This window comes from Microcaecilia unicolor, chromosome 11, assembly GCF_901765095.1.
Source record: "Microcaecilia unicolor chromosome 11, aMicUni1.1, whole genome shotgun sequence".
Taxonomy (NCBI): Eukaryota; Metazoa; Chordata; class Amphibia; order Gymnophiona; family Siphonopidae; genus Microcaecilia; species Microcaecilia unicolor.
In genome coordinates this window covers 61,598,317-61,616,211 of record NC_044041.1, presented here as the reverse complement: position 1 = coordinate 61,616,211, position 17,895 = coordinate 61,598,317, and the positions used below count along the sequence as shown (strand labels likewise).

The 17,895-nt window shown below is 45.7% G+C and overlaps 1 protein-coding gene across 1 annotated transcript in view; it reads left to right on the top strand.

The window, feature by feature from the left end:
* The window catches only part of RAB36 (RAB36, member RAS oncogene family), a 117,796-nt gene extending 100,348 nt beyond the window's left edge, over positions 1-17,448 (top strand). Inside the window, exons 10-11 of the mRNA XM_030218009.1 lie at positions 1,283-1,402; positions 16,187-17,448. Of these exons, the coding sequence (XP_030073869.1) occupies positions 1,283-1,402; positions 16,187-16,251 (185 nt within the window). The 3' untranslated portion in view covers positions 16,252-17,448. The remainder of the gene's footprint in view (positions 1-1,282; positions 1,403-16,186) is intronic.
* The last annotated feature ends 447 nt before the right edge of the window (positions 17,449-17,895 follow it).

Here is a 17,895-nt window from a genome sequence, read left to right as displayed (position 1 = left end):
AGTTTTCGGTGTTCGTGTTGTCCTGAGGTAGAGTTTTGCATAGGTTTGCAATTTTTTCGTTGAAGTATTTAGCAAGGTTGTCTGCAGATGGGATGTCAGTATTGGTTGTGGTGGCCGACGTTATGTCTAGTTCACGAGATGGTATAGTTTCTTCGTGTCTTTGTAATCTGGCCCTATTTTAGTTTTGTAGTATGACCTTTTGGTCTGTCTTATTGGGTTTTTGTATTTCCTTTGTAATTGTTTCCATGCGTTGAGTGTATGTTCATCTTTTATTTTTTTCCATGCACGTTCCAATTTCCTGGATTGTGTTTTTAATTTTTTCAGTTCTTCATTGAACCACGGTATTGAATTATGTCTGTGTGAGGTTCTTGTTCATAAGGGTGCTATTTCGTCTAGTAAAAGAAGGGTGGAAGGCTGGCAATTATAAAAGGTTTTTGAATTACAGAGAGCATTTTTAAGTTAACTCTGTGGTTCCATTTGGGCTCAGTGCTTTCATTGGCTAGATAGGGTCACATGACCTTGTGACCTTGGGCAAGTCACTTAACCCTCCATTGCCCCAGGTACAAAAACTTAGATTGTGAGTCGTCTATGGACAGAGAAAGTACTTGCATATAATGTGTACAGCGCTACGTACATCTAGTAGCACTATAGAAATGATTAGTAGTAGTAGTAGTACGTGACAGCTTGTTCAGTAGATATAAGGAGGTTAGAAAAATGCTGCCGCCATCTTGAGAAGAACCAAGAGATGGTCGGAGAGATGGCGACTATTTTAAAAGGTATTTGAGATATACTTTGTTTTAAGAGAGTTGTGTTTGAGTACAGAGTGCTGTTTATGATTTTTCTAGGGGACAGTCCTTGAGGAAGCCTCAGGCGAAACATGATTCATGTTGGCTAAGAATCCCCTTACTGACTTGGATTATTAAGTTTTGGATCAAAGTAAATTAAGTGAAAGTATCTTACTTTTTGAAGTTAATGAATAAGAAGAGCAGTAATTTGGAGTTAATCAAATACTGGATAAGCTTTTAGAAAAATTTCAATAAACAATAGATCAGTGATGATGTGGTTTATAAAGCTTAGGAAATGATGAGATTGTGAGCTGCTGCAGTAGTATCACTGAGATCTGGTGAAATATAAGAGTGAATTTTGTAAAACATGATCATCTGAGTCTGATAATAAAGACTGTGTTTGTTTACTTGGATGAAAAATTTGAGGTTTGTCTATTATTGTGAATCTTTTGATTATTTAGTGTTGCATGACTTTTTGTATTCTCTGTGTCCTGCAGGAGAGAATGTAAAGGAATTTTTCTTCCGTGTTGCAGCACTTGCCTTTGAGCATTCCATGCTCAAGGAGCTGGAGAAGAGCAGTGGTTCCATGACCCAGATTGGAGCAGGAAGTCTTATCAGTATGTACAAATTTTGCTTATCAAACCACTGGCTGGAAGGTTGGGGCATGGCAGGATAAACTGAATGGGTAGCCATTGAGCTTTGACTGTATAAATTAGGGCTGGACCCAAGTATCAGGTAATATAAAATTTGTTGTACAGATAAGGCTTCCATATTTAAAAAGCAATTATGTTTTCAGTGCATTGCTGAACATATAACTGTTTTGTTTTTCTAATTCTGCAGTATTGCATATATAATAGTGTGCCAAAGTTAATAAGGCAGAAAGGCACCAGATTTTGCCTATTTTATAAGGACACATAAGTGCCTATGACACTCATTTTCAATGCAGATTGATGTCTCAAAATGTCCAAAAAAAAGTCCTTCTGCCCAAAATGTCCAAATTGCAATTTTGGAATGGCAGAATTTGGATGCCCTACACTGCAGTGCGTCCAAATAGCAAGGGGCACGTTGTTGGCCTGTTTTGAGTAGGATTAGGGAGGGCCAAAAATTAGGACATCCAACAGGGATAATTGAACTGGAAGAAACGTCCAAGACTAAAAAGAAGGACGTTTTTGTTTAGACCTGTTCCAGTCACTTCCAGGGTATACAAAAGTGCTCTGATTGAGCAGATGACCACTAGATTGATTAAGGCATGACCCCTCATGAATCCCCCAGTGGTTACTGTCCCCTCCCTCTTCCCTGACAGTGACACCAAAAAGGGAAACTAGGCTCCCTGACCACATCAGGTATTATGGGCATTCTGAACAAAGCAGCAGGCAGGACTGAAGAGTCTAGTGGTCAGTGCAGTGGACTGTAAACCAGGGGAACTCTCTTTTTTTTCTGTACTTTGAAATTGTGAGCCCTCCCGAACCAGAGATACACCTACTGAACCTAAATATTAAAGACACTTGCAAGCCTGAAGGCTATTGTATCGCTCTATGGTGTGACCGCACCTCGAATATTGTGTTCAATTCTGGTCGCCGCATCTCAAAAAACATATAGTGGAATTAGAAACGGTACAGAGAAGGGCGACAAAAATTATAAAGGGGATGGGACGACTTCCCTATGAGGAAAGGCTAAAGCGGCTCTCTTCAGCTTGGAGAAAAGTGAAGAAATATTTTCTCTAATTTGCTTTAAATTTACTACTTTGTAGCTTCATTGCGTGCCCCTTAGACCTAGTATTTTTGGAAAGAGTAAACAAGCGATTCATTTTTACCTGTTCCACTCCACTCATTATTTTATAGACATCTATTATATCTCCCGTCAGCCATCTTTTCTCCAAGCTGAAGAGCCCTAGCCACTTTAGCCTTTCCTTGTGGAGTGGAGGAGTAGCGTAGTGGTTAGTGCAGTGGACTTTGATCCTGGAGAACTGAATTCAATTCCCACTGCAGCTCCTTGTGACTCTGGGCAAGTCACTTAACCTTCCATTGCCCCTGGTACAAAATAAGTACCTGAATATATATGTAAACTGCTTTAGTTGTAAAAACCTCAGAAAGGCGGTATATCAAGTCCCATTTCCCTTTCCCTTGTAGGGAAGTTGTCTTATCCCCTTTATTATTTTCATCGCCCTTCTCTATACTTTTTCTAATTCCACTATATCTTTTTTGAGATGCGGTGACCAGAATTACAAACAGTATTCGAGGTGAGGTCGCACCATGGAGCAATACAAAGGCATTCTAACGTCCTCATTTTTGTTTTCCATTCCTTTCCTAATAATACCTAACATTCTATTTGTTTTCTTAGCCACTACCACACACAGAGCAGAGGGTTTCAACATATCATCAACAATGACACCTAGATCCCTTTCCTGGTCAGTGACTCCTAATGTGGAACCTTGCATCACATAACTATAGTTCGGGTTCCTCTTTCCCACATGCATCACTTTAGCCACGCATCACTGTTTCTTTTTTTTCTGGTGGTGTATGCAGAGTCTGGCATCTTGGATGTTCAGAATAATTTTTGCCTATATATTTCTATTTTTAGGTTATGCTTACTTATTCTGTATATGATGAGGGTCTGTATGTTCTGTGTGTGTGAAGGAAGCCAGGTATTTTGTTAAGCACTGAATGTCTGTGTAGGATCAGTCTGTATTAATCAGACTTGTTAATTTTTTTCAATAGGTGTAATTGATGTTCTAGTGCCCACTACAATTTTTATGGTGCTGCTTTTTCCTAGGTAGAAATTTGTTGTGTGATTCCTAGTTGTTAGTGCTATTATGGTATGGTAGAGCTGCTCTAAAGTTCCTGAGTGACTTTTGTAGGTTTTTGTATTACTTTACATTATGCCTGGTACTGGATGATGGATTTGTATTTAGGTTGTACCTCTGATAGTAGTAGCTGAAGGTGAGTTGCATTCATGTACAACAGGTATTTTCCTAGAGGCAATGGTGAGTTAAGTGACATGCCCAAGCTCTCAAGGAGCAGCAGCAGGATTTGATCCCTGGCTTTCCTGGTTCTCAGTCTACTTCTTTAACCATTAGATAACAGGTAATACTGGTAGCCATTTGGCAACTTACTGTTCATGTAGCCAAAAGTAAGATGCTGGACTGGGGAGCTAGGACTGACTGGGACTGAGTCCAGTATTAAAATACCTGCATATATTTCCAGAATACTGCAAATACTGCTCTGTTTCATAATTTGCATTATTGTGGTACATAGTTTGGATGTTTTTGGCACATAATTCTCTGGAGTGTATTTAGTGTGCATAATACCATCAGTAATAGAGATGCTAGGGGGAAATAGTTGGTGCATATGCACCAGATACACAGTGAAGTGGTCCTTCACTGCTGTGTTCCAAAATGCCAACTTTACAGCTGATGTGGGTATTACCCCCACTCTAAGGATTTTAAGTAGCCCCACTCCAACCACACCGTAGCTTCTACAAGCAGCTGAGTCACTGACCACTGTATATGCCTATAAGGATTTTAACCCTCCCCTCTCTCCCAGCCCTTCAGCCTTGCACTGGCACCTATTTTAGAAAAGTCTGCCCTCCCTGATGTAAAAACCTGGCTACGCCTCTGGGTACATTAGATATTTCTCTGTCTCTGGAGGGCTCACCATTTAAAATAACAGAATTGCAGTGGAATATGAGCCTGATTGCCATAGATTAAAGTCCATTGAACTGACCACTATGCTGCCTCTCTGCTCTCAGGGACATCTGTGTGGCCATTTTTGTACAAATGCTACTAGACAGATGTCCTCGTCCCTGTTTTTTTTTACGTTCATCATTTGGATGGTAAAATTATGTATAATCATACCTGATAATTTTCTTTCCATTAATCATAGCTGATCAATCCATAGACTGGTGGGTTGTGTCCATCTACCAGCAGGTGGAGATAGAGAGCAAACTTTTGCCTCCCTATATGTGGTCATGTGCTGCCGGAAACTCCTCAGTATGTCGATATCAAAGCTCCATCCGCAGGACTCAGCACTTAGAGAATTACACCCACGAAGGGACACTCTGCCCAGCTCACCACCGCCGAAACGGGGGAGGGGAATTAACCCAGCTCATCCCCACACAAGTGGGGGAGGGGAATCCGTCCAGCTCATCCCCGCAGAGTGGGGGAGGGACACCACACCCGCCGATGCGGGGGGATCTGGCTTATCCTGCAACCGCAATCGCGGGAGGAGCTGACTGACCCTAACACCGCCGAAGCGGGAGGGGTACAAAGCTGCCCTACAGCCGCAAGAAGCGGGAGGGAGTGCCGGCAGAATTTTAAGTCTCAATCCAGCCCCGTAAAACGGAGGGGAGAGGAATGCAGCAGCTCACTGTAACACAAACTCGTCTTAACTCTTGAAGAATCCAAGTGAAAAAACTTGAACACGAAGTCTTTCTGAAGTAACTGAAGACTAAACTTGAACCTGAAATGCAACCAGAATAAAAACAGTACAGATATCTGGGAGGGGCTATGGATTGATCAGCTATGATTAATGGAAAGAAAATTATCAGGTATGATTATACATAATTTTACCTTCCATATCATCAAGCTGATCAATCCATAGACTGGTGGGATGTACCGAAGCAGTACTCACCCAGGGCGGGACATTGAAATCCCTGACCTCAACACTGAAGCTCCAAACCGGGCCTCCGCCCGTGCAGCCACAGTCAAATGGTAATGCTTGGAGAATGTATGAGCCGAAGCCCAAGTTGCCGCCTTGCATATCTCTTCCAAGGAGACGGATCCGGCCTCTGCCATGGAGGCCGCCTGAGCTCTCGTGGAGTGAGCCTTCAGCTGGATAGGCGGCACCTTCCCCGCGGCCACATAAGCCGCTGCAATGGCTTCCTTGACCCATCTTGCCACTGTAGGCTTAGCAGCCTGCAGACCCTTACGAGGACCTGCAAACAGGACAAACAGATGATCCGATTTCCGGAAATCATTGGTCACTTCCAAGTATCTGATGATGACTCGTCTCACATCCAGATATTTAAGAGCAGAGTACTCCTCTGGGTAGTCCTCCCTACGAAAGGAAGGGAGACAGAGCTGCTGATTCACATGGAAGCGAGAAACAATCTTGGGCAGGAAGGAAGGCACTGTGCGAATAGTCACTCCTGCCTCAGTGAACTGCAGAAAAGGCTCTCGACATGAGAGCGCCTGGAGCTCGGAAACTCTTCTGGCTGAAGTGATAGCCACCAAAAAGACTGCTTTCAACGTCAGGTCTATCAGAGATGCCCTCGACAAGGGTTCAAAAGGCGGCTTCTGCAATGCTCTTAGTACCAGGTTGAGATTCCACGCAGGCACCACTGAGTGCAGAGGAGGGCGCAGGTGATTAACTCCCTTGAGAAAGCGCACCACATCTGGCTGCGAAGCCAGGGAAGCACCCTTCAGGCGGCCCCTGAAGCAAGCCAGAGCCGCTACCTGGACTTTAAGGGAACTGAGCGACAGGCCTTTCTCCAGACCTTCTTGCAGGAACGCCAACACTGAAGAAATTGGAGCAATGAAGGGAGAAAGTGAGCCTGCTTCACACCACGCTGCAAAGATACGCCAAACCCTGGCGTAAGCAGTAGAAGTAGAGCGCTTCCTCGCTCTCAGCATAGTGGCGATGACCTTGTCTGAGAAGCCCTTCCTCAGACGCTGCCGCTCAATAGCCAGGCCGTAAGACCAAAGGGGGAGGGATCCTCCATCACCACGGGACCCTGATGTAACAGGCCCTGCTCCACTGGCAGCCGCAGAGGATCGTCGACTGAGAGCCTGATCAAGTCCGCATACCAGGGACGCCTGGGCCAATCCGGACCCACCAGGATTACCCTGCCGGGATGCTTTGCCACCCGGTCTAGCACCCTGCCCAACATGGGCCAGGGCGGGAACACATAGAGAAGCTCTTGTGTCGGCCACTGTTGGAGAAGAGCATCTACTCCCAGGGATCGAGGGTCCCGTCCTCTGCTGAAAAAGCGCGGCACTTGGCAATTGGCCGATGACGCCATCAGATCTAGGCTCGGCTGGCCCCAGCGCTTCGTGCTGTCCAAGAACGCCTGAGCAGATAGCTGCCACTCTCCGGGCTCCAAGGTATGGCGACTGAGAAAGTCCGCCTTGACATTCATGACTCCGGCAATGTGGGCCGCTGAAAGCTGCTCCAGGTTCGCTTCCGCCCACTGGCAAAGATTCATAGCCTCCTTGGCTAGAGGGGCGCTCTTGGTACCTCCCTGGCGGTTGACATAGGCCACAGCCGTGGCATTGTCCGACAGGACCCGTACAGGCTTCAACACCAGTACCGGGATGAACTCCAAAAGCGCCAACCGAATGGCTCTGAGTTCCAGGAGGTTGATAGACCACTTTGCCTCTGCAGGAGACCAGAGCCCCTGCGCTGTCCTTCCCAAGCAGTGGGCTCCCCAGCCCGACAACGAGGCGTCCGTCGTGACGACAATCCACTCTGGGGTCACCAGAGGCATTCCCGCAGACAACTTGTCTGTCTGCATCCACCAGCTCAGCGCCTTGCGCACTGCTGGGTCCAAGGGAAGGCGCACAGCATAATCCTCTGACATCGGAGTCCAGCGCTGCAGCAAAGAGTGTTGAAGTGGTCTCATATGAGCCCTGGCCTAGGGCACAACTTCCATCGTGGCCGTCATAGAGCCCAACAGCTGCACATAGTCCCAAGCCCGAAGGGGAGAGGCTACTAGGAACTGGTCCACCTGAGCCTGAAGTTTGACAATCCGATTGTCTGGCAGGAACACTCTGCCCACTTGGGTGTCGAATCGAACTCCCAGGTACTCCAGGGACTGAGTCGGGCGCAGCTGGCTCTTCTCCCAGTTGATGATCCATCCCAGGGAGCTCAAAAGAGCAACTACCCGGTCCACAGCTTTGCCGCACTCTGCATAAGAGGGGGCTCGGATCAACCAGTCGTCCAGATAAGGATGGACTTGTACCCCTTCCTTTCGTAGGAAGGCCGCGATGACCACCATTACTTTGGAAAAGGTCCGCGGAGCAGTAGCCAACCCGAAAGGGAGGGCTCTGAACTGGAAGTGTCGTCCCAGGACTGCAAAACGCAGAAAGCGTTGATGAGGAGGCCAGATGGGAATATGCAGGTACGCTTCCTTGATGTCCAAGGATGCCAGGAACTCTCCTGCCTTCACTGCCGCTATAACAGAGCGGAGAGTCTCCATGCGAAAGTGCCGCACTTTCAAGGCCCGATTGACCCCTTTGAGGTCGAGGATAGGCCGGACAGAACCTCCTTTCTTTGGTACCACAAAGTAAATGGAGTAACGTCCCTTGCCAAGCTGACTTTCTGGCACCGGAACGACTGCGCCCAGGCGGATCAGATTGTCCAAGGTCTGCTGCACTGCCACAGCTTTGACCGGAGACTTGCAGGGAGAGAGTACAAACCCGTCTTTTAAGGGTCGGCAGAACTCTAGTTTGTAGCCGTCTCTGATGACTTCCAGCACCCACGCGTCTGAAGTTATTGTGGTCCACTCGCCCAGAAACGAGGACAGCCGTCCTCCAATCTGCACTGGGGCGTGGACCAAGACCCCGTCATTGGGTACGAGACCCTGGGGGAGGACCGGAGGGAGCACCTCCGGGACGGCGGTCTCTGCGAAAGGAATGCTGCTTGGGGGAGAAATTCCTCTTGAAGGAAGAGGGGGCAGAGGAACCTGACTTGCCCGGGCGGTACCGACGGGCTTCCTGCAACCGTCCTCTGGAGGTACCGGGACGAGTACTAGCCCGAGCCCTGACCTCTGGTAATTTCTTGCCCTTAGACGTGCCGAGATCGGTCACGATTTTGTCCAGCTCGACCCCAAAGAGCAGCTTGCCTTTAAAAGGCAACCTAGCCAGGCGGGATTTAGAGGCGTGGTCAGCAGACCAATGTTTCAGCCAAAGCCACCGCCGCGCAGAGATTGTCTGAGCCATGCCTTTCGCTGAGGCCCTCAAGACATCATACAGCAAGTCTGCCAAATAGGCTAAGCCCGATTCCAGGGCCGGCCAATCAGCCCTCAAGGAATGATCCGAGGGGGAAGCCCGCTGCACCATAGTCAGGCACGCCCTGGCCACATAGGAGCCGCAAACTGAGGCCTGCAAACTTAAAGCAGCCGCCTCAAAGGACGACCTTAAGGCCGCCTCCAATCTTCTGTCTTGGGCGTCCTTTAGGGCTGTGCCACCTTCCACCGGCAACGCCGTTTTCTTAGTCACCGCAGTGATTAAAGAATCCACGGTAGGCCACAGATAGGCCTCACGTTCCCTCACAGCCAAAGGATAGAGGCGGGACATAGCCCTAGCCACTTTAAGGCTCGCTTCTGGGACATCCCATTGAGCCGAAATTAAGGTGTGCATGGCATCATGCACGTGGAAGGTTCTAGGCGGGCGCTTCGTCCCCAGCATAATGGCAGAGCCAACAGGGGCTGAGGGAGAGACGTCCTCCGGAGAGGAAATCTTCAAAGTGTCCATGGCCTGTAACAACAGGTTGGGCAAATCCTCTGGGCTAAAAAGCCGCGCTGCAGAGGGGTCATCCGCTCCATCCGAGCGGGGATCCGTCTCCTCCAAGGAATCCGCAAAGGACCGTTGGGAGACCTCAGACACGCTGCCCTCATCTACATCGGAGGAGACAAATTCCTCCAAGGCCTGGGAATCAACCCGAGGGCGTTTACCTCTGGGAACCTCAACCTCTTTACCAGACGAGGGAGCAGGGGCAGCGTTGTGCATGAGGAAGGCCTGATGCAGCAGCAAAACAAACTCGGGGGAGAAACCCCCCAGACTGTGCACTTCCGCAGCCTGGGCAACAGCCCTAGACGCACCCTCAACCGGCGCTCGCAATAGCGGGGGAGAGACATGCTGCACATCCAAAATGGCGTCCGGCGCGAAACTCCGCGAAGGAGCCGCGCGGGAAGAACGGCTCTTAACTTTAGCCGCTTCTGTGCCGTCGCCCAAATTAAGGGCGTTCATGGCATTAATGTCTCCAACCTCAAGGGCGGCACAAGAAGAAGCCGTCCGAGCCGCGTGGCCGGCCAAGATGGCGGAGGCGAGGAGCGGGGGATGGGCGTTTATGGCGGGAAAAACCGCCACGCCGGAGGAAGGACCGGGACATTCATCGGTCACGAAACTGTCACCCAACAAGGGCGAATCAGGCTTTAAGACCCCCGCATCCCCTCTAGAAGCGCTCAAGCGACCCGGGGAGCGACCATTTGCGCCCTCGCCCTCCGACGCCATATGCCACGAGGAGAAGAATCGGGGAACCCCCTGCCTGCTATAAAAAGGTAAAAATTACCTGCTGTCCGCTCCGAGTTGTAACGACCTGGTGTCCCAGTGAGTAGCTGCAATAGACGCTTAAATAAACGTCGAAATAAACGCCTTTAAGGACGTTCAAAATTTTTTTATTTTTTTTATTTTATTTTTTTCAACGGAGCCAGCGGGAGGGGGGAGAAAAGGAGGGACCTGGCACCACCAGGTTTGCACTTGCTCAAAAGAGCCCTCAACCCCAGGCACTCAACAAAACCTAAAAATTAGGCTTGGAGGCCTAGCCAGAGCTGCTGCTGTGTGTGACCACCACCTGCTGAGATAGAGAACATACTGAGGAGTTTCCGGCAGCACATGACCACATATAGGGAGGCAAAAGTTTGCTCTCTATCTCCACCTGCTGGTAGATGGACACAACCCACCAGTCTATGGATTGATCAGCTTGATGATATGGAAGTTTTATTTTTGAAAATGGCTATTCATTTTAGACGTTCTCATGTATTTTCAAACAGGAAACCGAGATGTTTTCCTTTTTGGAATGGCTGTGAGATGGGCAGGGTTTTTTTTGTACATTATGAGTGAGATGTCCCAATTCTGACTTGGATGTTCTTTCATAAATGCCCCTCAATTTGTCCTTATGAAATACTAGCAGAAATTCTGCAGAGATAGTATATATGTTGTGGGTACCAACATTTACACCTATTTGGAAGCAGGGCTAAATGTTAGTACATAAGTGCATGCGTAAATCATGACTGTCCAAACTGCTTCCTTGAGCTTGCTTACTCTGCAAGTATATGCTAGCTTGCATACTTTTAGGTGTGACCTAATTTTGTAAGAGGCATATTAGGCTAGATTCTATATATTGGGCTTAAAAAAAATCAGCGCTGAAAAAAAATACGCCTAAATTTCGGCGTGGTTTATAGAATACTAGTAAAAAAGGCCCGTTTCTGACACAAATGAAACGGGCGCTAGCAAGGTTTTCCTCGGAGTGTGTATGTTTGAGAGAGTGTATGTGAGAGTGACTGTGTGTGTGAGAGAGAGAGAGTGAATGTGCGAGTGTGTGTGAGAGAGAGAGTGAGTCTGGGTGTGAGTGTGTCTGTGAGAGAGAGAGTGTGTGTGAGAGAATGAGAGTGTGTGCAAGTGCGTATGTGAGACACAGTGTGAGAGAGAGAGAGTGTGTTTCACACAGATACAGTGTGTGCGAGAGAGAGAGTGTGTATGAGACACAGACTCTCTGTGAGACTGAGTGTATGAGACCAAGAGAGTATGTAAGTGAATGTGTGACACATAGAGAGTGAATGTGATACAGCGAGAGACAGTGTGTGAGAGTGAGAGAAAGACATTGACTGTGAGAGAGAGAGAGAGTGTGTGAGAGAGAGAGTGTGTGTGTGTGACAGAGATACCTCCCCCCCCCCCCCTCTCTGGTGTCAGCCCCCACTCTCTCTCTGGTGTCTGAGCATTACTGTGCAGGACGCTGAGCTCTGGCTGTGCTTCAAGGAACTGACCAATCCTATTTAATAGAATGCACCTCCAACATTCTGAAGCCGAGAAACCTTGTGTGGTTGGTCACTTCTGCTTGTGACGAACCCGGAAGTACGTGATGTCAATTCAGGAGATGGATACAGAGAGCAGGAATGCCTCAGCCATGCAATCAGCTTCAGAATGTTGGAGCTGCGTTTTATTATATAGGATACCTAGCACCCTCCACGTAAATAAATTTAGTCATCGGCAGTTAAGCCAAGTAAAACTTGATGTAAATGCCGATGCCTAAATTAGGCGCGGCAAGGTGTATTCTATAACAATGTGCGTAGATTTTAGAAATGCCCTTCACCCACCCATTCCATGTCTATGGCCATGTCCCCTTTTCAGTTCTGCGCCTTAGAATTTACACTTATCACTTTACAGAATACGCTTGGACAGTTTTGCGTATAAATTCTAATGAATGCCAATTAGTATCAGTAATTACTTGTTAATTGGCAATTATTGGCACTGATTGGCTTATTAGCTAATTAAGTTGTGCATGCAAATATGGAATATGACCGGATTTGCATGGGCAACTTAGGTCGCACTATATAGAATCCAGGGGCTTATGTATAAAAGGTTTATAAATTACCCTCTAATATTTGATATGTGACCTATTGTGAGGCTCATTTTTGAAACAGAAAAATGTCCAAAAAGTGGCACAGAACAGCAGATGGATGTTTTTTGTCCAAAACATCCAAATCGCTATTTTTGAAACCCATTTTTAAGATGTTTTTCTATGCAGTTCGTCTGCAGTGTGTTCAAATCGCAAGGGGGCATGTTGGGGGCATGATTTCAGCATTCCAAAAAGTTTGAATTTTTTTGCCATAATGGAACAAAGCAAAAACGTCCAGGGCTAAAATTTAGACATTTTGGTCTAGACCTGTTTCAATCACGACTAAGTCACAAAAAGGCACCCTAAATGACCAGATGGCCACTATAGGAATTAAGGCATGACTTCCCCCACTTACTCCCCCCAGTAGTCACTGACAGGGCAGGCCTGTTAGAGCAACAAGCAGATCCTTGGAGTAGCCTAGTATTTGGTGCATGGTTGAGAAGGGGACCCAGTCTCATATCCCATTCTAACTGGTACACTTGTGGCGGAAAGTGTGATCCCTCAAAAACCTACTGTACCTAGATATAAGTGACACCTGCAGGCATAAGGGCTATTGTAGTGGTGTACAGTTGGGTACAGTAGGTTTTTGGTAGGTTTTGGAGGGCTCCCCATACAATGTAAGGGGGTAATGGGAGATGTGTACCTGGGACCTGTTATGTGTAACTCCACTGCAGTGCCCCCTAGTGTCCCACTGCTCTGCTGGGATGTCTGTGTGGCCATTCTATTAAGAATGATTGGCCCTTCCACCCCAATATGTCCCAATGTCTTGTTTTTGTGCATTTTTCCATGGACTTTTTTTTTTTTTTCAAAACATGATCACAAAAGAAAAATGCAATGAGCACAAATCGTCTAGGAAATGGCTATTTTGGAAACAAAAAGATGGACGTTTCTGGTTTGAAAGTTGCTATGTTTGCCACTTGTTTTTTTGACGTTTTCAGCAAAAAGTCCAAAATCAGATTTAAATGTCGTATCAAAAATGCCCCTCTATATGTCCATCATTATATATAGTGCAAAAGGTATGCATTCTGCACATTTTAGGTGTGGAGCACACTATGGCCCTTACTTTAGAAACATTCCCATATATAAATGGCAGCATTTAAACATCCAGAAAGGCCAACACATAGAAATGGCATTTTAGAACAGGAGTCATGAAGTCAGGGGGCTTGGGTAGGACAGGGAAAGGGAGTATCCTGGGCATAGGTGCCAGCTCTGTGGTACAGGGTTGCTGAGTATCTTCAGTATGAAGCAAGCTCCTTCATTATTTCCTGGGAAGAGTAATTTATTTTGTTTTTAGCACCCCCAATAATTTAAAAAAGTTGGTGCCTATTTTCCTGGGTTGGGTTATAATACAGATGTGGATTTCCTATTTCACATAGAGAATCCATATCTGTACTGAAAAAGATATACTGGTATTTACAGCTGCTCCAATGCACATATATGTGGCTGCTATAAAGGGCAGCTGTAAATCCTAATGTCTGTGTGTCCCCCCCCCCCCCCATCACCTCCTGATGTCCATTCTTCCCCCACTCATGATTACCATCCCTGCTCCCTTCCCAAAGCAATTGTTTCCCTCCCCTCCCCCCATGGCAAAAAACATCCCCAGGCCACACAACCTTGTTGCAGGCACCCTCCCTCGTGGCAACCCTCTCACATGTGGGCATCTACCCACCATGTATCATTGTCCCTAATGGCAAGGAAGGAGTAACTTGGGCATGCTCCTGTCCCATTTGGGCACTAAAAGATTGGATAAGATGAAGTTGGGGGGGGGGGAGGGAATGAATTGAAGAAATGGAAGCAAGATTAGGGAGACATTTTTAAATATTTAGGGCATGAGTTAATATGGGGCTGTGTGGCTAGTTGCAAATGAAACAAAACAAAATGTTAATTTTTCTATGGTTTAATTTTTTAAAATGACAGCACATTACATTACATTTGTATCCCACACATACCTCCAGTGTGGCTCACAAAGCAAGAGAACTGGGCATACCCATGACCATTAGACAAAAACTGTAAATAAGACAAAAAATATTGTAACCGTGACAAGAAAGTAAATGAGGTAAAAACCATAACCATGACAAGATAATCCTAAGTTAATGGCTCAGATACTTCCTAAATAGGAAGGTCTTCAGTAGTTTATGAAATTTAGTTTCACATGCAAACTATTAGAGAAAACAAAGGGGCTACCATTTAGGGAACTATGTGATGAGAGGAAAGCAGGACTTAAAGCCCAGTGCAAAAGCATTACATTTAATGAATTTTATACAGGACAGAGGAAAAGTGATTCAGGTGGAGGCAGATTTTAGAAAGGAAGTGCAAAGGGGAATTCCAATGCCCAAATCAGGACATGTGGAATTCCCATAAAATTTTACAAGAGGCTTTGTTATACATAAAGCCTCTTGTAAAATAGGAGCATGACTGCAATGACCAAACTCCTCCACATCCAGAGTAAACAGTGATTTTAGAAACCTGGTTGTAGGGGGTGGGAATGTACTCCTCCCCCTCCTCCATATCCCTGGTAGCAGCTTTCTAAATTCACTGCTCTCTCTGCAAAGAGCACCAATCCCAACATCAGCAGTACCCATCCCAGTATAGGTTTCCTCAAGCCCCTCCCTGACAGAACACCTGATATTTATTTTAATTTTATTTGGATTTTGCTCACTCCTTTTTCAGTAGTATCTCAAGGTGAGTTACATTCAGGGACACTGGGTATTTTCCTGTCCCTGGAGGGCTCATAATCAAAGTTTGTAGATGAGGCAATGGAGGGGTAAGTGACTTGCCCAAGATCACAAGGAGCAGCAGTGGAATACTGGGGTTTGAACAGGGCACATCTGGATGTCAAGACCAGTGCTCTAACCATTAGGCCACTCCTTCACTCCTGTTAGCAGGCTATTCATTGTCTATCTGGCGTCATCCAGGATATTCTATGCTGCTCATGCTGGTTTTTTATGAAGAAGGTTCCTTATATCCTTGTTTTGACATATAATTTGATACCGATCTTATTTAAGAAAGATACAGACTAGCCCCTGACGCAGCCCTATTGTTGGGCGAAACACGGCCTGTGTCGGGCATTTGTTTCATACAAGGTATCCTCAATAAAGTCTTTTTGGATATTATACTGATCTGCTGGTTTGTTTTCCACGTTGGATTTTGCAGATCGTTTGCCTTGTTGCTTTCTGGGACCCTCCTGTTAGAAAAGTCAGTCCCTCTCCCCAAGAGCACTCATATCCCTTCCCAACTTAACCCCTGTCTGGTATCATTCACCATCCTCCCAACATCACTGACATCCCTGTCTGGCATCACCTAACCAATCCCCCCCTCTCTGACATCACTGATACCTTTGCCCTGCATCACCTGACCCTCCTTCAACCTCCCAAACATCTTTCTCACAGGAGGTCTCCCCCATACTTCCCCTTCTGGGGACCAGGAACCCCATAAATTGGCCTGATGTCGAGTATGCTGTCGGAGGGGAGAGAAGGTTGGAGAGATGTCATTGAGATGGGAACATGATTGGCGGGGGACGGGAGAGCCTGGAATCGCTAGGACTGGTAATATTGAGATTTACAGCTGCTTCTACAGCAGGCACGGAAACATGCCTCGAAGAAGGTATAAATTCCATCCTCCAGACTTCTTCATGCAGACCTAGAGTCCCTATGTAAAATAGGGCATGCATGTCTGTATTGTTGTCCCACCCACACCACTCCCTTTCCCTGCCACCCTCTTGCCATCTAGATGTACTCAGCTTCCCCATGACTAAATGGCCCCTTTTCTGAAATGGAATTTATACATCTGGGTCTTTCCAGACATTTAAATGCTGCTATTGAGATTTGGGGACCTTCTAAAATAAGCACTTTAGTAACTAAAATTTTGTTCTCAGTAAATACAAGATTGATAGTGTGAAGTCTAGGGGAAGGGGATATTTGTAATCAAACTGTTTCTTTTGTGATATGTAAAAGTACTGTAACTCCCCATGAGTGTCAGCTTAAAAGTCGTTTCCTTTTTTAATTTCAGAAGTGGAGAAGGATGAAGCAGAGAATGTGAAAGACAGCAGTCAGACCAGCATCAGCTGCTGTTAGCAGACAGTCCTGGTGGGCAGGAAGAAATCAATGCACCAAGATTTCTGGACTGATTCAGTATAGAATGTGTGTGTGCAGCATTTGACAATAGTTTTCAGGTGTAACGTTTTTCTAGGCGATAATTCTATAACAGGATGCCTAATTGGAGCCTATTCTGTAAAGGAAAGAAGGCACCTACTTTCCTTTTTTAGAATATGAACGTAACTGGGTATATATGCATGTATGTGCTTAGGCATGAGCACTTACGCCAGCCATATTTCAGAGAGATGCATGTAACTTCTAGTATTCTATAAATTATACGCATAACTTTGCACCCTGTCTACACTCCGCCCATGTGTATGCCCACCTACAAGCTACATGCTGTTGAAGATGTGTGTAGTTCTAGAATACTGCTTAGGTGGTGTATCAGCATATATTGCATACAGAACTATGTAAATGCTGGTGTTCTAATGATTTATGTACACATGTGGCAACTAAATGTAGGCGCCCACATTATATAATTACTCCGTTAAAGTAATTTTCCAAGACACACAGGAACAGGCTTGTATAAATTTGCCCTTCCAATATGCTCACAGTCTTATGTGCTTACAGGTTGTATGTACATAAGTTTGCCCAGATTGAGTGGCGGTATTATCGGGGATGGGGAGGGGATAATATTAAAGTGCATGCTTTATAAAACATGCACATAAATTAATCCAGGAAATTTGTGTATGCCAATGAACAAAAATATATGCACATAAATTCTCTGGGGTAATTTTCATACTGGAAGTAATTGTATACTCTTGTTTTGCAATTTGCTGTACCTAAACAGATAAATGTATGTGCATACTATTTATCAACGCAGTTATAAAATCACCCTTTTCTGAGAGCAGTTTTGAATCTGGCCATGGGTACTTGCAGGACTGCAGCTCATTTTCAAAAGAAATCTTGTCCTGCAGTTTCCCTTTGAAAATCTCATTGGCATGCACATGCACAATGCAGGTACAAAATATCCACATACTTTGCATTGAAGCAGATACAAAGTGTGTGCTGGGATACTGGACTAGATGAACCATTGGTCTGACCCAGTACAGCTACTTTTATATTCTTGTTTGTATGTCAATGTAAAAATGCAGTCTTTGCATGTACTTTGCCTTCTCTAATCTGCCCACTTTTTTTGTTCGTGGCACACATCCTATTACCCAGTGTGCTTACTTCTCTGCCTGGGGGGGGGGGGTGAAACACCAATAATCAAACCATAGTTTTACACAGGTAGACAGATGTTTACCTGAATTGTTACTAAGCTGCAAAAACCTTATTTGATTTTTCTCTTCTTAAGAGCCAATATTCAGTAGACATTGTGCAGTTAAAATTATTGGATACTTTAGGTTTAAATTATTTTTTAATTCAGGATCAAAACAACCATACAACAAACTGCTGAATAATAGCACTAAGAAAATGCAACAGTCAATCACAAAGAAATCATAAAATAGAGTAATATGACAATGGGAAAAATACCATAAAGCAAAGCACAGGAGAAACTTAGGATCCCAATTTATATAAGCAATTTATTGAATACTTTAACTGGACATTCAACAGACTTAACCGAGAAAGTCCTGCCACTGAACATAACTAGTTTAAAATTATCTTGATACACTTATCTGG